At 43.8% G+C, this 24,797-nt stretch overlaps 1 protein-coding gene across 3 annotated transcripts in view; it reads right to left on the reverse strand.

The window, feature by feature from the left end:
- The window catches only part of ABLIM2 (actin binding LIM protein family member 2), a 105,085-nt gene that overhangs the window by 26,769 nt on the left and 53,519 nt on the right, over nt 1-24,797 (reverse strand). For all 3 annotated transcript variants that reach the window (XM_063135741.1, XM_063135740.1, XM_063135739.1), the window contains exon 12: nt 19,019-19,117. In XM_063135741.1, the coding sequence (XP_062991811.1) occupies nt 19,019-19,117 (99 nt within the window). The remainder of the gene's footprint in view (nt 1-19,018; nt 19,118-24,797) is intronic.

The raw sequence follows: 24,797 nt of genomic DNA on the forward strand, positions 1-24,797 counted from the left end.
GCTTGACAACCCATCCATTTAAAAACCGATGGGTCGTTGTTATATGTGATCCAGATCACTGCGTTAATTCTTTGCAAAATATTTTGTCTGCATTTTGATATTCCTTTATTCCTGGCACTGTATGTTTATTATTTTCTCTTTTCAAATGGTTAAGATTGAAAGACTTCTTTCATGATTTATGCCTTATCCTCTACTTCAAATAAAATGTCCTCACTTGTAAATATTACTAACATTGTCTCATTTTTGGATTTGTAATGATCAGTGCCACAGCATATTGTGTTCCTTCTCCAAATGATTGATTTATTGCTTTTCATAAAATAGTATAAAATGTGGCTGGTTTCTGAACAACAATTGCTTGTTTACAAAACCAATCTTCTCAGGGAACTGCTTTCAGTATTAGAAATCTGGCCCACAAAAAGTCTTATGAGATTAATTACACTTAAGTTTTTTCCTTTTCAGGCTAGGCTTGCTAAAATAAGTTTTAAATGACTTAGATAAATGACAGTAAATTCTCCTCCATCCTCCATGGTGACACATTCTCATCCCTTTATTGTCACCTCCCACCCATTGAATTATTTGTATGTGTTGGATTATCAAGTCATGGGTTTATAATGCCATACCCAAAGTATCCTGATACTACTGATTATGCACAAATTTAATTCCTCTTGTCTTCATTTTGTAATTCTGTGGTGTGAAACAATCCTCAATTGCAATCTTTATGGCATTATAAAGCAGCTGGGCAAACAAAAGAGACCTTCAACTTTTTCATGACTAGTAAAATTAGTAAACACCTAGAAGCTGAAAAGAGATTCCAAATACTGTAACAACTGATGCTAATTTGGAGGAGCTGCTTAGCATGAATAGAATGAGAGAACAATGAATATGACATGGAAATTAGTTTGAAGACTACACTGCATCTCAAGAGTGGCCAAAGATTTGTGGGTAGACTTGTATTAGGAGGCAGCTACCCTTAACCCCACTCCAGGTTGGGGGTTTTCATAATCCCAGCTAGTTGAGAAATCAGATACACAGTTCCCCTCAAACAGAAACATTCCACAAATTCCTCCTTCCTATTCTCCATCAAACTACTGGTTTTAGTTTGCTTTTAAAGGGCACTCATGTACAACAAGGTTGGCTAAAATGTAGGAGTGCTTCCAGGTGAAGGCTTTTATGGTGCAACTCCACTGCCTCATTCACCGAATTTTAGGTCTAGCTGATGTCACCTTCAATTTATAGACCTCACATGTTTTCTTGTTGCTTCTTCCTCCTTTTTTCCTACCAGAACAAAATCCATTAAGAAAGAAAAGACAGAACAGCTGCACAGTGTGTTTTGATTATTAGCACTAACGGCCTTCTGTCTGGAAACACCTTAAGGACGCTATCCCACAGAAAAGGTCCTACAACTCCCAACATCCCCCAGCTAACTATGCTGGCTGGGGAATGCTGGGAGTTGTAGTACTTATTTTCTGTCTAAATATGGATAGGATTAAGTCAGAGTTTTAAAAGTGATGCATCTCTTTCTGCTGCCCTGTATTAAAGGGATATTAAATTGAATTCATGAGGAGTCAACTTTGGTCGTGGGACCTGGCTCTTTGCCTATCAGTGAAATATAGGAAAATGGACTTTTTGTCTATTTCACCTCTATGGAAAAAATAATTTCTCCAGATGCACTGCAGAGACAGGGAGAAAGCTTGTTAATTACACTGCTGCTTTTTGCACAGGAGCTAAATTTCATTTTATTACTTATTTAAAATAACAATAACAATAATAATAATAAATGCCCTATATCAATTTGATTTCATGGTGGTTTACAATCACATGAAAATACAATAAAACAGCAGAATGCAAAGTTTAATTAAAAACAACAAATACATCTAAAAGGCTTGGGCACACCAGCAATAATTAAGAAGGCAATAATTAAGGTCAGCTTCTTGGGGGATGGGGGGAGTTCTACCAGCAGAGCACTACATCCAAAATGCCCTCTCTCTGGTCACCAGCCCCCCCCCCCTTGGTTCTCAATTAGTGTTGAAATTTCCAAGAGCAAACGGTTGTGTAAGCAAGCAGGAAGGAAGGGGGAAAAACAGCTGGGGCAGAGTGCGGGGAGGAAGCACACATACACATTGTTCAGAAACTCCACAGGTACCTAAGGTCCTCCATAGTTCCTCCAGATATCTGATCCCATGAACAGCAAAATCTAAGGGGTCAAGTTCTGCACATCCCTACGGATAAACAGCTAGACTGGGAAAGGGAGCGGTGAAGACCTGAGTGATGCCAGGACTGAAGCCTACCTGAGAATCATCAACTCAGATCCTGCAAGGGATTAATGGTTGCCCTTAGGGAAAGAAAACATCAGAGGGTCCCCCACACATGGGAGGATCAACTCTTCAATAAGGGCTTTTTTACACAAAGCATTGATTATGCGTTTGCCATTCTCTACTCACAGTTGTTTATGGGTTCTTTAGGCAACATCATGACCCTCCAGTTTTGCTTCTGTGTACTAACTAGCACTTTTGGCTAGTTTTTTTTTAGAACAGAGAATATGCAGAATTTAATTGTAAAAGTGAAAGAAAGTGCCTTTTTCTCTTGTGCATTTGTGCTATTCCTCTAAACAGTGCCACCTACGTAGTGGGAAAGCATGCAAGGAAATACTCCTCATGCAGTGCTCGGATTGCAATTCCGTGATGAAACCAGAAGTAGATGCAGCTAATTAGCAGCCTTGTTTAGAAAAACTCTGAGCCAGGCATCAGTTGGCAGGAGTCCCAGGACTGATTTAGGCACTAATGTGGATTAGGTGCCCAGATTGTAGGGATTGTGGACAATGTACACACAATGTTTCCTGAGCACTCAAAATGCTAGATAAACGTTTGGTAATATTACTAAACAAGCCTCTCTTAGCAGTTTGAGATTCAGGACAGAGGGGGTTCACATTCTTATCTATTCACTGGCAGGTCCAGGGGAAATCACATCTTCCCAGTAGAACAGTGTCCTCAAGAACCAAGCTGAAACATGTATGTTTTTCAGATGGACTTATTAATGCTAACAGGGCTCTCTACAAAATAGCTCACTGGTAAGGAAGACAGAAACAAGAAGTGGACCGGATCGCTCTCATCTTAAAAGGCACATGCAAGGCCAGGGGCTGCAAAAGGGGAGCTGGTGAGAATGGGGCAAATTCTGACCCCATTGGTCAGAATGGGGCAAAGCGTGGCAAGAGGAACAAGTGGTCAGAAAGGCTTTGGAAAGTGTGGCATTAAAGAGACACACAGAGAGCTGCAGCAGGGCTTCCCCTGGACCTTTAGTCTTCCCTCTTACAATCTGTCAGCAGGGTAAGTTGACACACCGATGCCGATCAACAACACACTGACACAATTCCATGACCGGGGGGGGGGGGGGGGCGGAGACACCAAACAAGATGTTGCCTGTGGAACAGTTGTCCTGAGGTTCACTATCCTGCACTTCAAGCAGTCAAATTATTGCAGCAATGATACTGTGTTAACGCTTCCTCGAAATCACTCTAGACGTGGTACAGGATACTTATTGAGAGCCTGCGTTTTGTGCAATTAAAATCTGGGTGTGGCCATGTACTTGCTGACATCCCTTTAGCATCTCGTTTCTCTGTGAGAAACAGACGGCTAAATGTAATTCCTTTAATATTGCCTGTGTAGCAGAAGTGTGCCATGAAGTGGGGAGATTAAACACTGGTGTCATCACATCATGCAGAATCACACCAATTGAAGAATACTCATCCTTAAGAACGTGAGCACTGTGCTGGATGAGACCAAAGGCTTATTTAGGCTAAACTTTTTGTTCCCACAGTGGGAAGACCACGAGCAGGACGCAAGTGCAGCAGCATCTTCCTGCTTGTGGTCCCCAGCAACTGGCAGTCCGAGGCACATTCCTTACTATGGAATCATAGAATAGCAGAGTTGGAAGGGGCCTACAAGGCCATCGAGTCCAACCCCCTGCTCAATGCAGGTATCCACCCTAAAGCATCCCTGACAGGTGGTTGTCCAGCTGCCTCTTGAAGGCCTCTAGTGTGGGAGAGCCCACAACCTCACCAGGCAACTGATTCCATTGTCGTACTGCTTTAACAGTCAGGAAGTTTTTCCTGATGTCCTGCTGGAATCTGGCTTCCTTTAACTTGAGCCCGTTATTCCGTGTCCTGCACTCTGGGAGGATCGAGAAGAGATCCTGGCTCTCCTCTGTGTGACAACCTTTCAAGTATTTGAAGAGTGCTATCATGTCTCCCCTCAATCCCGGCAGTTACAGCCATCCTGACTAGTAACTACTGATAGCCCTTATCCACCATGAATTTCCCTTTTAAAGGCTTTCAGGTTTGGTAGCAGTCACGACATCTTGTGGCAGGGAATTCCATTAACTATGTGTTGTGTGAAGAAGTGCTGCCTTCTGTTGTCCTGATCACCCACCAATCTGCTTCCATGGATGACCCCAGGTTCTTTCATTAAGAGAGAAACTAGCCACTTTCTCCATGCCACGTATCATTTTATAAACCTCTATCTGATCCTGTTTCATTTGTCTTTCTTTCCAAGCTAAAAAGCATCAAATGTTGTAAAAGTTTCTCATAGGGAAGTTGCTCCAACCCTGTGATCATTTTGATCACATCACAGATATGTAAAGGCATTATGATGTTGCCAGTTTTATTTCCCATTGATCCCCAACATGGTTATTTCCCCCTTTTTTCTTTTCTTTGTTTACAGCTGCCACACACTGTTTCATTACTGAGCCTTATGAGGACCTCTTCTCTTTTCCCATGGCTGCTAAGCTTGCTCAAGAGTCTATGGTAGGGGTGTGCAAAGTGGGTCTTCCCCACCTCGAAATTCGATCTGGAATTCTGTAGAGGTGTTTCTCTGCCTCGATTTCTAGAGTGGGTCTCGCTCTCTGCCTTGTCAAATTACCCATCGAAGAACTGTTCCATTTTTGGGAAACTGGTACATTCTCGTCAATGGGAATTTACAGAAATGCTTACAGCTCCCTCAGTTTTAAAGATAAACACATGAAAATTGGCACAGATCCCTGTATGCACTGATTTATAGTGATTTTTTAAAGTCTGAACTCAAATGTCCTCTCTCAGGCACCTCTCGTGGGGGAGAGGAAAACGAAGCAGTGGGAAAGTGCTTAGTGCAAAAATAAATAAATAAATAAATAAATATATTAATAAATGCCACCACAGCAGCACACAACTTGTCCAACCTCAGAGAGGACAGGAGGCTGACAGGAGGAGGAGGAGGCACCCCTCCCCCACTGTCGGTCAGGCACATTGGAGTGAGTCAAGTCAAGGCAACAACAGCTGCCCCGTAGGAGGCTATCCAGGAGGAGGAAGAGGACGATGATGACACCCCCCCACACACTGCACTGGAAGCCCAGCCAGCCAATAGGGGTAATAGTTTATCTGAGAAATAAGCAGCACCTGCCTGACTCAGGTGTAGAAGCTTACTCACTGACAATGCTAGCCCAGCAGCACTTTCACACTGTGGCTGACTTCTATGAGTCCAAGCAGAAAGGCACAACCAACGAACCAGCCCTGCGCTCCCTCGCCCTGCACAGTCAGGATCAGCAGAAGCAGCAGCAGCGTTTCCTACGACTCATGATGGAATGTTATCAAAGTGTGCTTTATTAATTGTGTACTGCGTGTGTGCATGGCACAACCCTAAAACACACAAACAAGTACAAGAGGACACTTGTAACTTTGAAGCCAAATGCTGCTGGGGAGGCTCAACTTAGAGGAAGGAGAGCTGCAGCACGTCAAACCGTTGAGGAGAATAACAACACTGGAGGAAAAACTTGAACAGAACAGGCAGCAATATTTCCAAAAGTATTTCAATTGAAACGGCTTCTCCCCCACCCCTGATTTTTAAGTTTAACACACACACACCTGCCTTGAATGGACTTAAATGAATATTTGAAGGATCAAGTCAAAGAAAAGCCTTTTTAAAAGGATTTCTTAAGATTTTTGGATGCGCACATACTGGGAGCGGAACAGCTCAAATGAACGAAGTATTAAAGACAGCCAAACAAACAAAAAACAGGTCTGTCTCTCTCCTAAGTAAATTAAATTTGCAACAAACACTAAAGAAACGGTACCTTTGCACTCTCTCTCTCTCTGACCGAAATGAACACCACCAGATCAAGAACCCAAATAAGCGCAGAAAAATGATTGGCATTCCCTGCCCCGAATACTTGCGATTGGAGGAGACCCACCCCATCACCTCATGTTCCTTATTTGGAGGTTTTCAATTAGACACACCACACACTTGAATAATTTCGGAGATGTTAGAAGCTCTGACTGGGCCGTCTCTGCTCTGAAATTATTTGATGGGTTTAGAAGCAGCCAATCTCCTCTCTGGAAGATCAAATGCACCACGGATATTCACGGTTACCAGATAATTCTAGGGGCGGAGAGCACACCCCTAGTCTATGGTGAAGAATGTTTATTTGGGTGTTCAAAGCCATTTGAACCCCCCAATAAACAATGTCTGGATGCCCCCTATCCACGTGCTAGCTGACACTCTCAAAGAACCATTAAAGATTAGTGAGGCAGGACGTACCTTTGCAGAAACTATGTTGATTCACCTTCATGTTGATTCACTTTCACCAAGACTTATCCTTCTATATGCTTGATTAGTTTATTTTTTAAAATTACGCTTTCTACCAATTTAAGATGTACTGCTAATGGACAGATGCTAAGCTAAATGGTTTGTCATTTGCCGGACCTCCGTTGAATTATATTTTTCTTTAATACATAGGTCACTTTCCAGTACTGTTATACAGAGGCTGAGCTTAGGCTACCTTGAGCACCATTTTGGGGGAAAGGCAGAACATATATTTCATTTCATTTCATAAATAAATAAATAAATAAATAAAGTATTTTTATTAGATCAGTATTTTCACATTTGAGTTTCTTAAAATCCTTTGGATATATACCATTTGGTCCAGATGCTTTGTTTGTAATCAATTTGTCAAAAAGGTTTAGAACTTCCTCTCTTGTCACCACTGTCTTTGAAGTCGCCGTAATTTCTTTAGTTGTGAGCTGAACAAATAGTCAAAGCCAAGGATGAATTAGGAAAAGAAAAAGGATCACTGGGATTTTCTGTTTGAAAATTGATATTCCCATTTGGCCCTAGGAACACAACACAATTTGAAAACCATTGGCTCATTTTAGTAGTTTCTGTTTCTGAATGAAGTAGATTTTACTTCTGAATTGCCAGAAGTTTGGTTGGAGACTCCTCCCTAGCCCCCTCCATGAGTTTAAGATCTGACCGAAGCCATTACACTGAAGACACTGGTTGTGGGCTTCACTGATGGGCTGTGTGAAGTCTGCCTTGATGGAAAATCTTACTAGAGGGAGTCCAAAGGTATTAACATTAACAAAAAAATCTTCATGTTTGGCCCCCCAAAGAATTTTTAATCAATATGCAGACACAAAGTCAAGGTCATAATGGCAGAGGACCTTCACGGAACGGTAGCTTGCTCATTAGTACCAATGTTACTATGCAAGGTGCAGGCGCAGCAGAGGGTTGGGCCTGTTCCTGGGTGCATCTTCAGTACACGCAAACGGACTGGGCCTTCTGGACCTCCCTGTTGCTCTGTATGAACAAAGGTTGTGTCCTATAACCTTTCTCAGAATCCTCTGCAAAAGGTACAGATCCCAAGGCATCTGTGGGTCAAACTACACCTTGTGTTAATTACTCTGCATGTAGCTGAGCCTTATCTGTCTTTTTAACTCTTAAATAGGGACATGCAACCCTCATTCAGATTCGGAACACTAGGCACTGCAAGTGGAGAGTTAAGTCTTCCTTCTATAGCTTATGCCTCTCAAAATCATACCTACCCCCAACCCCACCACATACAGGTGCTAGAAAAGGGGAAATAGTCTCTATTGATGCCACTGAGAGGGGGAATTTTGAGAATCAAATTGCTCACAAACATTTAATTCTCCCTACACAGTGTAGGTGATACCAATCTTTTGTAGGTGATACAAGTGTTTTATTATGGTTTTAACTTTTGTGACCCGCCAAAGAGCTTCGGCTATTGGGTGGTATAAAAATGTAATAAAGAAATAAAGAAAGAAAATAATCTGAATCTGGGCCTGCACACACTTACTCAAGAGCTGAAGGGGGAGTGGCCTGATTGTCAGTTGGACTCAGCAATCAGTGCCTAATTGCTGTTGATTGTTGTTGGCCTTTCAGTGACCTCATTCTGGTTCCTGACTTGGAGCTGAGCAGGAGCAGGGAAGAGCAGCTGGCCCAGCTCAAGTAGGAGCTATAAAAGTAAGCCAGATTCCCAGGGAGCGAGCGAACAGGAAGAGCAAACAGGAGTTTGACAGGGGGAGTTTGGCAGGGGAGGCCTCTTAAAAAAATAAATAAAAATAAAATAAAATAATAATAATAAAAAAAATGAGGTGGGAAAAACAAAGAAAAGCATAAAGAGAAAAAAAACCCACAAAAGCACCACCAAAAAACACACAAAACCCCCCCAAAAAAACCCAAAAGATCTTACTTTCCCTTAAGACATCCTCATATAGTTGTGTACCTTCAGAGAGGACACAACAAAGCAAAGGCAATTCTACTATAATCAAAAAGGAAAAAAACCCAAAGCAGAAATCGACAATATGGATGGAAAGGAGTCCCTAGAGGTGGTGACCTGCAAAGGGTGTGCAATGTTCGTGTTTCTGCCTGAGCTCAACATGGCGTATACCTGCAACAAGTGCAAGCTGGTGGCACTTTTGGAAGAAAAAGTGAGAGGACTTGAGCAGCGAGTGTCCACCCTCCAAGGAATAAGAGAAGTCGAGGAGTTCTTAGACCGAACGGTGGAACTGCAACAGCAACAAGAAGCACATGAGATTGAAGAACAACAGCCAGCTGAAGCAGAAGTGGAGTATGCTGAAAGGAGGAAAGCCAATGAAGAGGAAACTCCCTGGAAAAGAGTGACAGTTAGGAGCGGAGGAATTAGAGAGCGTTCTGCACCGGTGGAGCCATTGGAGTTAAGCAACCGCTTTCAGCTTCTGGAGAATGAGACTGAAGGACAGTTTGCAGAGGAGGAAGTACAGGAGACACCATGCAACAGTGACCAAGAGGCAGAAGGTAGGTCAACCAAGAAGAAGAGAAGAGTAGTCGTTGTGGGAGACTCCCTGCTGCGTGGGATTGAAACCCAAGTATGTCGTGAAGACCCATGGACTCGCCAGGTGTGCTGTCTCCCTGGAGCACAGATTAGAGATGTGATTGAAGGGTTACCGAAGCTCATAAAGCCCACGGACACATACCCCTTTCTTCTCATCCATGTGGGAACAAATGATGTCACCAAGCAGAGCTATGAAGAAATCATTTCAGACTTTGAAGTTCTGGGAAGGAAACTGAAGAACTTTGGGGCCCAGGTAGTTTTCTCATCCATCCTCCCGGTTCTTGGAAGAGGATTAGAAAGGGAAAGAAAAATACTCCGGATGAACGACTGGCTTCGAAGGTGGTGCCGTCGTGAGAGTTTTGGATTCTGGGACCACGGGCTACGCTACTTGGAACATGGACTGCTGGCAAGGGATGGGTTGCACCTCACAAGGGCTGGAAAGAATGAGTTCGGCCACAGCATGAAGAACTTCATCAGGAGGGCTTTAAACTGAATCTTACGGGGGTGGGAGACGTAAATTTTGAGGCAACAATGGATGAAGGCCAGTGCACCACAGTACAGAGAACAGCTCCAACAGTGTCCCAAAATAGTGTCTGCAACAAGGTAGGAACAAAGCCAGACTATAAAACACATGGTCTTTGATGTCTATATACTAATGCCCAGAGCATGGGAAACAAACAGAATGAACTTGAACTCTTATTACATGAAGGCAAATACGACTTGATAGGTATAACTGAAACTTGGTGGGATGACTCCCATGACTGGAATATAGCAATTGAAGGATATAACTTGTTCAAAAAGAACAGAAGAAATAGAAAGGGAGATGGAGTTGCACTATATGTTAAAAATACCTATCCCTGTACAGAAATACAGGCGGATGAGATTGGGAGCCCCGTCGAGAGCGTCTGGATTAAAATAAATGGGGCTAGGAATAAAAAGAATATGATAATCGGAGTCTACTACCGACCACCCAATCAAGGAGAAGACAGGGACGAAACTTTTGAGAAACAAATTGCCAGTGTTTCAAGGAAGTGTGATGTAGTAGTGATGGGGGACTTCAATTACCCTGATATCTGTTGGGAGACCATTACTGCCAAAAGCGGCCCTTCCAAGAAATTCCTGGCATGTATGGGTGATAACTTTCTCCTACAGAAAGTGGTGGAAGGAACTAGAGGATTGGCAATCCTTGACTTGTTATTGACCAATAGGGATGACTTAGTGGATAAAGTGGCAGTTACGGGAACTCTGGGGGAAAGTGACCACGTCATACTTGAATTCTTGATTATGAAGGAGACAAAAGTCGAGCGTAGCCATACACGTACTCTGGATTTTAGGAAAGCTGATTTTAATAAACTCAGAACTATAATAAGTAAGGTCCCGTGGCAAGGGAGCCTAATGAGAAAAGGAGTGCAGGATGGGTGGGAGTATTTAAAAAAGGAAATTTTAAAGGCACAGTTACAAACAATTCCAACAAGGAGAAAAGATAGAAGACAACAGAGGAAACCAATGTGGCTCCACAAAAAGCTTAGAGATGACCTGAAAACAAAAAGGGATACATATAGGAAGTGGAAGGAAGGCCAGGCTACAAAAGAAGAGTACAGACAAGTGGCGCAGAAGTGCCGAAATGGCGTCAGGAAGGCTAAAGCTGTGAATGAGCTGAGATTAGCGAGGGATGCTAAAAGCAATAAAAAGGCTTTCTTCAGATATGTGAGTAGTAAAAGACAGAGGAAAGAAATGGTGGTTCAACTGCTTAATGAGGATGGCAAATTGATGACAGAGGACAAAGAAAAGGCTGAAGTGCTCAATTCCTACTTTGCCTCAGTCTTCTCCCAAAAGCGGGTCTATGACCCCCCTAGAAAAAGTGAAGCAGAAGTTGAGGGGGCAGGATTGCAGTTTGAGATTGATAAACAAATGGTCAAAGAACACCTGATTTCCTTGAATGAGTTTAAATCTCCAGGGCCCGATGAACTGCATCCAAGAGTAATGAAGGAGCTAGCAGAAGAACTCTCAGAACCTTTGTCTATTATCTTTGCAAAATCATGGAAGACGGGTGAGGTGCCGGACGACTGGAGGAGGGCTAACGTTGTCCCTATCTTCAAAAAGGGCAAAAAGGAGGAACCTGGGAACTACAGACCAGTCAGTCTGACATCCATCCCTGGGAAAATTCTGGAGCAGATTATAAAGAAGTCAATCTGTAAACACCTTGAAATCAATGCAGTGATTACTACTAGAAGCCAACATGGATTTGTCAGGAACAAATCCTGTCAGACTAATTTGATCTCATTTTTTGATAGGATAACCTCCCTTGTGGACTGTGGGAATGCTGTAGACGTCGTATATCTTGACTTCAGCAAAGCTTTTGACAAAGTACCACATGATATTCTGATTAACAAACTAGCTAAAAGTGGGCTAGATGGAACAACTATTAGGTGGATCCACAGTTGGCTACAGAATCGGACTCAAAGAGTACTTATCAATGGAACCTTCTCAAACTGGGGAGAGGCAACAAGTGGGGTGCCGCAGGGCTCAGTCCTGGGCCCAGTGCTCTTCAACATTTTTATTTAATGATTTGGACGAGGAGGTGCAGGGAACGCTGATCAAATTTGCAGATGACACAAAATTGGGTGGGATAGCTAATACCCTGGAAGACAGAAACAAACTTCAAAGTGATCTTGATAGGCTGGAGTGCTGGGCTGAAAACAACAGAATGAAATTTAATAGGGATAAATGCCAAGTTCTACATTTAGGGAATAGAAACCAAATGCACAGTTACAAGATGGGGGACACTTGGCTCAGCAATACTACAAACGAGAAGGATCTTGGAATTGTTGTAGATCACAAGCTGAATAGGAGCCAACAGTGCGATATGGCTGCAAGAAAGGCAAATGCTATTTTGGGCTGCATTAATAGAAGTATAGCTTCCAAATCACGTGAGGTACTGGTTCCTCCCTATTCGGCCCTGGTTAGGCCTAATCTAGAGTATTGTGTCCAGTTCTGGGCTCCACAATTCAAGAAGGACGCAGACAAGCTGGGGCGTGTTCAGAAGAGGGCAACCAGGATGATCAGAGGTCTAGAAACAAAGCCCTATGAAGAGAGACTGAAAGAACTGGGCATGTTTAGCCTGGAGAAGAGAAGATTGAGGGGAGACGTGATAGCACTCTTCAAATACTTAAAAGGTTGTCACACAGAGGAGGGCCAGGATCTCTTCTCGATCCTCCCAGAGTGCAGGACACGGAATAACGGGCTCAAGTTGAAGGAAGACAGATTCCGGCTGGACATCAGGAAAAACTTCCTAACTGTTAGTGCAGTGCGACGGTGGAATCAGTTACCTAGGGAGGTTGTGGGCTCTCCCACACTAGAGGCATTCAAGAGGCAGCTGGACAGCCATCTGTCAGGGATGCTTTAGGGTGGATTCCTGCATTGAGCTGGGGTTGGACTCGATGGCCTTGTAGGCCCCTTCCAACTCTGCTATTCTATGATTCTATGAGTCAAAAGGTAAGCCTCAACTATATGCTATGCTGATAATTTAGTTTGTAGTGTGACCCTTGGTAGGGGTTCCTTGACAGATAAGGCAATATAGTAAGGATTCCCAGAAGGTAGGAAGTTTGAAAACTACTGTTCAGAATTGTAAAAATAAGAATTTAGATACCAATAGTATTCCTTCCCATTCTGGAACTTGCAATTAATTATGCCTAATTTATTACTTCATTTTTATAAACACATAGTCAGGTTTTTTTAGTAAATGTCAAAAAGACTGTATCTCATATCCATGAATACTGAGCTTGCTTTTCCGTACTTGCGAGAATTTTAACCTAGTGACTAAATACATAGAAGGAAAACGATTCTTTTTTACTTGCAAGTGGGCAAGTGGCCCCCCATCTGGATAAGGACCAATGCACATGGCCAGGGACATTTAACCTTCTCATCCAGCCCCTTTCCCACCAATTGCTGTTTTTAAATGGATACTGTTTTTATACTGTTTTTATGTTGTTGTTTTTTTAAAAAGTGTACTTTTAATGTTTACTATTTTTAATGTTGTAAACCGCCCAGAGAGCTTCGGCTGTGGGGCGGTATATAAATGTAATAAAATAAATAAATAATAAATAAATAAATTCCTCCCATATGTGGGGGCTAAAAGAAGAGAGAAACCCCTCCAGTTGAGCTTTCCTCCCTTTTTAGCCCCAAGTGAAATTTAGGGGGGGGGGAGTGGTGGGTAGCTTTAAATCTCCCTTACTATCACAGTGGTCTCACCTCTGTCCTACCTCCCTGATGTATCCAGCTCCATTCAAACACAGGTGAAAGAGAGCTCAGCCAAAGCCCAGCCTACCTGCTGCTTCCTGCCCAGTACGTATCCTCCTTACTTCCCCAGAAAACAGGGTTTGCCCCAGGGAGGCTGCTGCGTGGATTCACACAAGGGCGGCCTAAGACACTTTGCTTTCTTATGGTCCCCCTTTCCCATTCCCTGCACAGATGCCAGGGAGACTGGCAGTGGAATCTTTACTTCAACATGGGAGATGGGATAGTGGCACTGAGAGGGTCAAATAATTTGATAACAGAAGTTTGAAAAGGCTACTCCAAACCGCAGATGGCTAATTTGATCTGGAAGGAATGATTTTGGGGAAATCTACAAGGAGACCTCCTAAAAGACCCCAGACTCATATTCCAGACCCCTGGCCCATGGGCAAGACGACCCTAAAATTATGATTCTATGCCAATTAATGTTATGGTATTATAATACCTCTGAGAGCTCCATCACACCTACTTCTTTTTCCTGGTATGCACCCGTGATTTTGACCTCTGTTTCATTAGCACAGCAAGTGCTGGTCCCTTTCACCATTGCTGCTGTACCAGTGAACTTTCTTTTCACACGTTTGCTCACCCACTATTGTGCCCACCCCACTCTTCCTTCCCCCTTCAGTTCATTGGTTCTTGTCAGGTGATGGACGTGGGCACCTTCCTCCCCTCCCCGCTCTGGTTTTGTTGTCTAGTGTTTGACAGATTCCGTGTTTAATTGACTGGGTGCCATTGCTGCAGGCAATGAAGGTGGGGTTGGAGCAGCAAAAGTTTGTTCGACCAGCTCAGCACAAGTACATTCGTTTGAACAACAGACTAAGCAAGCTGGAGGAGAACTGCTCCGCCCTCTTCTTTCGTCAGCAGGACCACCCCCAACAAAAGCAACACAGCTTGAGGACGGCAATACATGGGGACGGAAGGGCACTTTTATTTCACGTGGAGAAAATAAATCACACTTTCCCCACCCTAGAAAGAGATGGAAAATGGAGGGGAAGAGACAAAGTGACTGCAGAACAGGCACGACATCATGTTTCAAAATGACAAACCGGGCAGGATGAGAGTGGGATAAAATGCTGGTGTGCTGGACCTCTGAGACTCTGGGGGGAAAAGGGATTTTGAAAAAAGGGATGGGGTGGGGTGGAGTGGGGAAGAATGCAACCACCTTCAACAAAGGGCTTTATGACAAAAATAACACAGCAAGTCGTATCTTGCAGAGCTTCTGACAACAAGGGCATCTTCAGATGGGCTTTACTTTCATGCGATCATCACGGTTTGGTCACTGGTTTTTCCACAAGCTTTACACAACACCATCACCATGCAGTTGTCTCATGTCTTCCCCACCTTTTTGCCTGTCATTTGGAGGGTAACGTGGGGGGAAATTACGTTTTCTTACAGGTGCTTCTCTGCCTGTATATTTGTCCCTCAATATTTCCTTTTTCGAAAGAGGAAATAAAAAAGGTGCACATGACCCATTCAGTGGGCCATTTTGATCCTGCGGTTTCTGCTGCACACAGCAGGGGATAGCAGCAAGTTCCATCTCTAAAAATAAGCCAGATTTCCTAGGGTGTTTTTTTGTTGCGTGAAAAAGGCCAGAAGGGGTGGGGGGCAGCTGGCGTCGCGAGGGGGACTCATGAAAATCTGCGAGTGCCCAGTAACAAGCCTGCAATAAAACGCTCGTCTGATGGAGCTCTTTGCTATAGGGAAAGTACGGTATTTTAGCCGTCATGCAATGAAACCGCCATCGTTTCCCTGTGTAACCCTTCCATCGCTCTATGGCCTGCTTTGCGTGGGCGGGTGTTGGGCGGTACAGCTTTGACTTCAGTCCTGACGAGGGTCAGTTGGGAGTGAGTCTCCCCCCTCCCCATCCCTCTGCTCCTGCTCGGTTCCATATTTCAGGAATGCTTCAGCAGAGGGGCCGTGGGGAGGGGATGGTGGTGAGCAGATGCAACCCGTTTCCATTTAACTCCCAACTCAAGGGTTACTGTTACTGTTAGAGTGTTTTCCGAGGGGAGGGAAATCGCATGGCTGGGAAGCCTGGTCAGAGCTGCAAAGACGCTCTTACGGGGACAATGCTGATTTGCAGTTGTGGGAGGCGGACCTCTGAAGATGCGGACTTCTGAACTTGCGAAGAATCAGCGCTTAGCAACGGGACGGGGGCTGCTCTGCACGCGCCTCTCGGAAAACTTTTAACCCTTTCTATTCAATCCCCCCTTCAACACACTCCCCTCTCCCAATGTTACTGTTGCTTTTACAGGGACAATACTGACTTGCATGGGCGGGCGGGGGCGGGGGGGGGCGTCTCCAAAGACAGAGACTTCTGAACTTGTGAGGAAGTGTTTCATTTCATGCCGAGACTGGCGAGGGGCTACTACACCAGAGGGGTGGGCAACAGGAAGAAGCAGTAAATTGCAGGAGAAAACGCCCCCTCTGAAGACGCCCCAAGTAAGGGAGAGGACAGCAGACAAACGCGCAGACACCCATCAAAAGTGGGGGTGGGGAGGGGGGAGGCTTTGCTAAGCAGCTTGTGTTGTGCTCTGATAAGGGAGGCTGACCTTACGCAATGCCTGCTGGGTTGAAAAGCCACAACAAGAAGCACAAACAATGTTTGAGAAGAGGCACAGGTAACAAAAAATGATTGTGTTCCCCGATGCTGGACCCTTGGCCCTTGTCTTCACGACATCGGGTCTGCAGTGCGGGGCAGCGCAAGGCAGTGTGCCGCTGCTTTGATGCTCCTTTCGACCGTATCTCAAACCCAATTGGTTGTAGGTCCTGGAGCTAAACAGGAGCAAATTAACATCCACCACTACTCCTGAGGCAACTTTAGTTTAGAGGGGAACAGATGGGGCTCAGCAAGAATAGCTGGGTGAGCTGCTGCTGCTGCCGCCCCCACCCCCATCTGCTGCCTGAGCCAGCTGCCTCGCTCTGCTTAATGGCAGGGACATCCTCAGATTCACATGTGAACATGTGGAGGGAGAAGGGGGTGGGATTTACTTCTGAATATAATATGCATGGGGGAATAAATTAATGGAATGCAGAGAACCTGGTGGTATGTGTGTGAGACATTTAGGGTATATGAGATAGAAACACAGAGAAAAAAATAATGTGGAGTGGTGATGATATTGACAAGGCATGTGGAGTAGCTCTCCCTTGCCCCCTTTTGTTTCTTGCCCCAGCACCTGCTGGTATGTGGTCTGTGATAGACTATTCTGAGGGAATGCAGTCCTTGGGCGGGGAGGAGGCTTCCCAGAACTGGATTATAGGATGCAACAGCAATTGTGATTGGCTCTGGTGTCTGAACCACTACTTTGTGACTATGAGCATTTCTACACAAGGTTTTTATTGCATGCTAGTGATTGGACACTCACAGACATTTGTGTGTCTTTACACAATGTTGTCAACTTCTAGGGTGTCCCCTGCACATTTTTACTTTTATCCCACTTTTTAAAAGATTGAAGATAATGCGGCAAGGAGTATTAATCCAATATACCAGCTGTGTATAATGATAGAGTTGTGCTATTGACAGTGCCATCTAGTGGCTGTATAATGCAATGTATAGAACTTGCAGACAAATTAAGACAAAGCATATGTCTGCCCATAATCTTGCAAAAGCCCATGTAAGTTGCAGGATAAAAAGCCTGGTGTGATGGCAGCCTACAACAACAGAAGCAGGTAGCACCTTAAGGGCTAACAAATTGATCACGCTTTCATGAACTACAGTCTACTTCATCAGATGCATGAAGTATTATCCTCAGTTCCAAGCATATATATATATATATATATATATATATATACACACACACACACACACACACACACACACACACACATACACACACGGGTGGAGTGGAATTGTACACACTCATGTTCAAGGGAATGCAGAAAGTACAGAAAAATGCAGAAACTGTTGCATTTTGTGACTACATTTGGTGGATTCCACATTTCTAGTTAAAAGAATCATACCAGCCTGGAGTCTGCCCACTCCTGCTTTGTAACATTCATATCCAATTACTTTTGAGTGCAAGGACATAGTTGTGATTAAGCTCTAAAGAAAGCTCCCACACACTGTTATTGGGTTTTTTAAAATAAATAAATAAAAAGCCTAAACCGTTCCACTTTACTTGGGACATTACTTGTGGCAGTATCCAATGAGGCCGCTGTGCTATTCCTCCCCCCACCTTTTAATTTAATGAGCTCTACCTGCAGAGCTCCAGAGATTAATATAAGAGAAAAAACGGGGGGGGGGGCGAATGAGGCAGCAGAGGAGGACGCGAGAGGGACTGAACACGTCTCTTCCTTCTGGCTGCCTGATCGCCCCCTTTGTTTTAATTTTATAAGCTCTTTTATAAAAACGGGAGAAAGGAACGAGGCAGCAGGGGAGGACACGAGAGGGACCGAGCAGCGTCTCCTTGCTCTGGCTGCCTGTTCCTCTCCACCCACCCACATTTATTTTTATTATTTGTTTCTGTAGAGCTCTGCATATAGAGATCATAAAATGTTTTTAAAAAGGGAGGGAATGGCACTGAACCTCTCCTCCCCCCCACTTTTTTGTTTTTTGTTTTACCTTTTTAGAGGCGTGGGGCAGCCCGACTTTTCAGGAGCGGCGTTTCCAGGGTTTGCCCCTGGATGGCTTCGCAATGGAGGCTATGTCATGTAGATGACGTGACGCTACTGTGAAGCCACACTGGGGCAAACCCTTCATGTAGACGTGCTTGTGGTAAAGTGGTGCAACAGGTTTTCTGGGGAAACCCGTTGCACAAGCTTATGCTATTGTCGTTGCGCTAGAGATCGCTTACACTAGTGCTACATCCAGTGTGTAAGTGCAGTGGCCCTGTTGAATCCTGCCCTTTGAAATCAGAATCTGTCTCTTGGATGGTTATTTTCTAAACACAGAAAGGAATTAGGGTTCCTACCCACAGAAACAGCAGGTATCTCTGAACACTCAAAATAGCAAGGTAAGATGCAACTCAAACAACAGTTTAATAGGAGATACTATCCTAAATGTGTGGACAAGGTCTCATGATAGTCTCCACATTGAAAAACATGCCAATCTGAGGAAGGGGCTCAAATGGACAAATAGGAGTTTTCTACAAAGAAGACACTAGAATTTTTATGGCAAATTGCCTATGGCAGGGGTAGGCAACCAGCTGCCCTCCCGATGTTTTCGACCACCCTTACCATTGGCCATGTTGGCTGACACTTTCATGAACTGGAAAAAATCTGCATCATCAGTTGATGATGGCCATCAATGTTCAGGACTGGCTATCTCCCCAATTGCCAATAAAAATCCTGGGTCGATAGCTGATAACACCACCACTCATTACTTCGATGGGATTTATACCTTAGTTTTACCAAAATAGGAATAATGAAATAAACATGTTTGAAATAATATAGTGTCATTTAAAAAGTTACACAATTTTCCCTTCAGTGAATATTCAACACCCATTAAAGAAAAATCTAAAATCTATATCACGAAGGTACTCACAAAAGTTAGAGAAAATGTACTCATTAGAGGGCCATGCACACACAACAACAAAACACACTTGGAGATGTCTACAGTTACCACATCACAAATGCCATTCCTGGACCTTACCTTTGAAGAAAGGGATGTAATCATGCCTGAATGTAGATGCAAGGCTTGTGTGTTGGGGCAGGGAGGTGCAGCTACTGGTACCAAGAGTCTGAGTACCAGCTAGGGGGCAACAGAAAGTTAGGTGAAAATAAAACCCTTCATTTACTTTCACAAACCTACAAAATACTCACAGCAATGAAACTTTTCCTTTCTAGAAAATTGCCTAACTAATAATGCAAAAGTTTATTCACACTGGTTTTGACTGAAATAAGATGTGGAAGGATAGCAGCTTTGATTTGGCAGTTAAGTCCCATGTGATGGGAGCATGGGGGTGGGAGTGGCTAGGTGAGAAGGTTCAAACCTCTCTTACCCACACACAGAAATCGCAACCCAGATCAGGGCTCCACTCGCTGGCTTTGAAGTTTAAAAAGCAGCTCCTTTGCCTAGGGGCATGTCCCGTCACCTTGGCCATGCCCTTTGCCTGCCTCCACCTCCTCCTTCCCCTCCTTGGGTTGCTCCTGTTCCTCTATCCTATTTGTTGTTTCAACCATCACGGTCATACATTCTCTCTCAGAAAGAATGGGAAGAGTGGAGCTTCCTTTTGGAAGGGGTCTGTGTACCAATTTATTTATTTATTTAAATTTATTTATTTCATACTTATACTGTGTAACAGCCTAGGCTCTCTGGGCAGTTTACAATTAAAAACATAATATAACACTCCAGATTCATACTTAAAACTTAAAATAAAGAGTATGTTACAGTCCAGGCAAGGCTTGTCTAAAAATATATATATTTTAGGAGGTGTTTAAAAGATATTACATTTTCCGCCTCCTGAACCACACAAGGGAGGGTTTTCCAGAGGGTGGGGGCCGCTACAAGGTTCTTGGCTGCCAAGGTTCTTCATGGCGGCATTCTCGTCATCTCAGAATGGCCAGTAGGGCCTCTTCTGAAGGTTGTAAATGTCACCTGGGTGTGACATTTGTGACAGTAAATGTCACAAGGGAAGGCGGTCTGCTAGGTATCCTGGTCCCAAGTTGTTTAAGGCTTTATAAGATAATAGCATAACCTTGTACGTGGCTCGGTAGCTAACAAGCAGCCAGTGCAGTTCTTTTAACACTGGTTTTATGTGGGCAGAGCTAGGCGTCCCCATGTGCAGAACACACCCTAGCTGCTGTGTTCTGCACAAGCTGCAACTTCTGAACCTCACCCATGGGTATCCCCGCATAGAGCGCGTTGCAGTAGTCTAATCGTGAGGTTACCAGCGCATGAATGACCGTGGCAAGGCCATCCCGATCCAGGAATGGGTGTAGCTGGTGTACCAACTGAAGTTGATAATGGGAGCTCCGGGCCACCGAGGACCCCTGGGTCTCCAGTGACAGAGATGGGTCCAGGAGCATCCACTGAACAAAGCATCACCTTCCAAACTAAATGCAGCTGCCGTCAGCAGCCAAGTATGCAGCCACAGCCACAGGCAGAAAGTGAAAAGAGGTTTATCAAGACGCTGGAGGGCTGCTTCCACATGGGCTGCATTTAGCCTGATGGAAGGTCTGAAGTGTAACAACATTCTATAGTTTAAGCCATCAAAGATTTGAGCTGAGAAGAGTCTTGAGAGTCTCCAAGCCATTATTAGAATGCAAACATTTCCAGTGTAGATTTCAGTGCACAACAACTGCCTGCTCTGAGTAAGACAGCAACGATGTAACACCCTGATGGATAAAAATTTAAGCACTGATTTAGTTTGGGTTGAAACTGTAGCTAACTTCAAGCATAGAAGAAGACACCCTAATACTCATCAACACATACTTTTAGAACTCATTCGAATTTTGTCATAGGATCTTTTTTAGAGTCATTTTTCTCTCCGTGTTTGCTGTGTCTAGATGAAAAGTGTGTGATAGTGTAAAACATTCAGAAAAAATAGCTAATAAGAAATGTTACTTTTCCACTTGGAAGGAGAGCATAAGAGCATTAAGAGACACAGTCTCATAAGATCATTTCTGCAATATGACATGCTTGTATATTGGTACAAACCACACAGGGACAAGCAAACAGGTCTAGAAATTGTTCTAAACAATGGAATCAATGCCTGCCCAGCTTGTATCACAAAGATTTAATGTGAGAGTATTTATGACTGCGATGAAAAGAGAACTGCCAATTAATAGAGTGTATATCTGAAACCAGAACCAAGAGCAAGAGAATATCAGTTCCTGTGAGTGTATCAAGTGAAGGTAGGAGAGGGGAAAAACCCAGGAGTGTCCACTAAATCAGAGACAGCAAATTTCTCAGTAACCAAATGATCTAAAGTCCATGAAAGAAGAATTTCCACTGACATTTGCTGGAAGGACAACACTACAAAAGTTTTGTTTTCCAGGAGGTTGGACTCATTGGCCTTATAGGCCCCTTCCAACTCCACTATTCTATGATTCTATGAAATCATGCTTTTTTCCATTATTCTTGGTTGAAGAAATGAAAAATTATTATTAGCAAACAGTAAAATTGGCAGGAATGAATGACTGGCTTAAATCAACTAACACAATCTGAGCAGAATGAAAACTGTTTTACGTAGTGTGATTTAGACCCTTGCAGCTTGTAGCAGTTCCAATTTTTAGTCAGCTTTGGTTAGCTACCAATGGTGATGCCCTGGGCTATGCCTGCTTTTGACACCACATTGGCAGCTATTTATAAACTTCCCGTTGTGATAATAGCCAACTTCATTCTATGGCAGTGTAGCGTCAGGCAGTGGCTAGCTTTTGATATATTTTCACATGCTATCATTATAGGAAAGCTTGAAAAATGACCATCAGTGATTTATATGAAGTGATATATAGACCAGCATCAGAATGGGAAGAGGAACCCAGTGCAGTTTGAGAGGCTGGAGGCCCACTGCAGTTCAATGTCTTCTTCATCAGTGACTTGGACGAAATAATATGCAGTATATTTAACACATGGTTGGATGGTAAATGCATTTTAAAAATGGAAAACGCTTTAGTGGCTAGGGAAAGTATTCAAACGGATACTGCTAAAAATGGGAGACCTGGAATCTAAAATTCAACAAGAAGCAACATACGGTGTGTTCCACAAAGGAAACAACCAAATGTACAACTACGGCTAAGCTCAGCAGGAAGCAGCCCTTCAAAGAGGGGTTTCAGGTTTGTAGTAATTAATGACATGCACATGATTAGCCAACTAATGCTGTGGCAAAAAATGGCAACACTCTTGTAGTTTGTTTCAGAACATGGTTTCCTGCCACCCCTCCCTATTTCTATCTCCACAACACTATGAGGAGGTTAGACTGAGAGGCCGAGAGTAGCCCAAGATCACCCAAAGGGATCCATGGCTGAGTAGGGAAATGGCCCTCCTGGTTCAGCGCTCTAAGCTCTATGCTATCCTGGCTCTAGGAATGCGCAAACTCCCACTCCCACCCACACCCACAACTATCTGGACTTTTTCTTTTTCTTTTTGAGGTTCCTACCTAATGCTCAAAGAATATAGAGGGTTATTCAACAGGAATGCCCCCAAAGCTCAGAGGGGTGCCAGGTCCCCTTCCACAACTTCCTGAAGCAAAAGCCCTCTACTTTAGAGAAGGGGGAGGGGGAAACAGGAAAAGGGAAGGGCTCACTCCCACACAAGGCCACAAGACCTCTCCTCTGCTAAAAACAACATGCAGATCATGGGGCTTATGGTTTAAAAACTACATGCCCCATGGTCCCCAGAAGAAACAGGCATTTGGGTGTAATTTTCCAGTAAGGAGAGGCCTTGTGGGCTTCTTTGATGTGGTAGTGAAGCCAGCCCAGGCCATCAGCCTCTGCCCCTACCCAAGGCAAGCCTCTTTTTTCTAACACTTGCAGAGGACCTGGCAGAGGGGTCGAAACAGTGGGGGGAAAGTGTGAACCACACTTCAAGGGGGCTGGATCCAGCTTGAAAGGGGGCCAGACGTTTTGAGGAGGAGGCCTTCCTTTGCAGTCTCACACCTTCTCTGCTTAAAAATGATATTGCAAGCTGGAAAGAATGCAGAGGAGAGCTGTGAAAAGCAAACTCTATGAGGGAAGGCAGAAGGAAATGGGAACCTATTAGCTCAGAAAAAAAGATAATTAAAGATCTCAGGCAATTGTTTCTCGAATATTCAAAAAGGATTCCAGAAGAAATAATAGGGAAATATTTACCATCTCCACTAGTGACAGGAGAAGAGCAATTGCTTTGAAGTAGACAAAAGCACATTTTGGTTTAACATTAATAAAAACATTCTAACTTCAAAGCATTTCAGCAAACTGAATAAGGAGGTTGTGGAATCCAAGAAAGTATTGGCCAGGGGACATTAAATGCTTTAAGGATAGGAGTTCTAGACCCTAAAAAAAAAAAATCTAGTTTTTAGGTTTGTATGGCTGTTCTCTCTCTCTCTCTCTCTCTCCCTCTCTTCCTGTGTTGTTTATATAGCTATTCCTTTGTTTGTTGTTTTATATTTTATTGTATTCTCTTAACGTTTTGTATGGTATTTTATTCTCCGAACTGATCATAATCCACTCAACAAACGCTAGCTATTGAGCGGATTAAAAACAAAACAACCAAACAAAAGGCCTGAGTGGGGCTTTAGCCAACATAAGCCCTGAGACAAGCCTGTCTAAGGGCTGCGGCTGCAACAGCCTTGCTTCTGGGAGAGGCCCAGGGCCTCTGGTTACATCTGCAGATATTCACGCCTCTTCCCTAGATTCGAAGTACCTTGGCTGCAGAGCTACAAATACAACCTGTAGCTGTAGCTTCAGAGTGCCGCAGTTTCAGAATTTTTGTTTAGTTTTAAACAGTTCTCCCTTTCACCTTTGTAGAGAGGCTTTTGGTTTTTTTAATGAGCATTGTTTTGCAAGAGATTCAGTGGGTTTCCTATCAATCTGTTAGACTGGTCTGCAATCCAGTTTGCATACTTGTCTGTTTCCCCCCACCCCCTGTGCAGTCCCCCTCTGAAGTTGGGAAAGATGGAAATAACGTAATTAATATTTTATCCCTTCAACCAATATAATAAATTCCCACCAAACTGTATGAATAAAAGAAGATATAATTGCTATGGAGAGGGCATGCATTCATTTCAGTCTCCTGGACAATAAACACATTCTCCAGAAAACATACGGATGCTTTAATTCCCTACAAGGCTGCTATAACTTTTATGATAAGCAGCCTAATCATTGCGCCCCTGAAGATGCTCCTGCCTCCCGTTCCCAGCCCTGCTCTCACAGGGCGGAGCTGTGCATAGAACCCAGGGTTTCCCATAGGCCTGGGGAGGGGAATACATCATCAGCACAGGGCTCATCTTTGTGTAGGTACCTTTAAAGGCATTTTCCCCTCCTGTAGTTCTGTAGGGGAGGGGTAGATTCCAAAGCTGTTTCCCACATGTGTGCACAGACACACAGCACTTAAGGAGGAAAACTGCTGCTGCAGGGTGGAAAAATATTTATTTAAAGATATTTATATTCTGCCTTTCCTCTAAAAAGTACCCTGGGTGGCTAACGAAAAGGTCCAAGTCATAAAACACACAAAATTGCCCAATGAATCCGGGTGTGCTCATCTCTAGAACTTTTTGGTTTAGGGTCATGGTATTTAAATCCAATGAGGATTAATTTTGTAGAAGGTGTAATCAACCTATTCTTTGGTGAGCGCTGCTGTCGAGGAAGAAGGGTTGCATGATATTCCCTACTCTGAGAAGACGTTCAGAAATCTCTCCCAGCCCATGTAGGTCTTGCAGATGCATGCCTTGGTATTGTGGCCTAGGACTGCAGTTCTGCAAGAACTTTAGGAGGGCACGTGCCGTGGATTT

The sequence above is a fragment of the Elgaria multicarinata genome, chromosome 10 (assembly GCF_023053635.1).
Source record: "Elgaria multicarinata webbii isolate HBS135686 ecotype San Diego chromosome 10, rElgMul1.1.pri, whole genome shotgun sequence".
Lineage (NCBI taxonomy): Eukaryota > Metazoa > Chordata > Lepidosauria > Squamata > Anguidae > Elgaria > Elgaria multicarinata.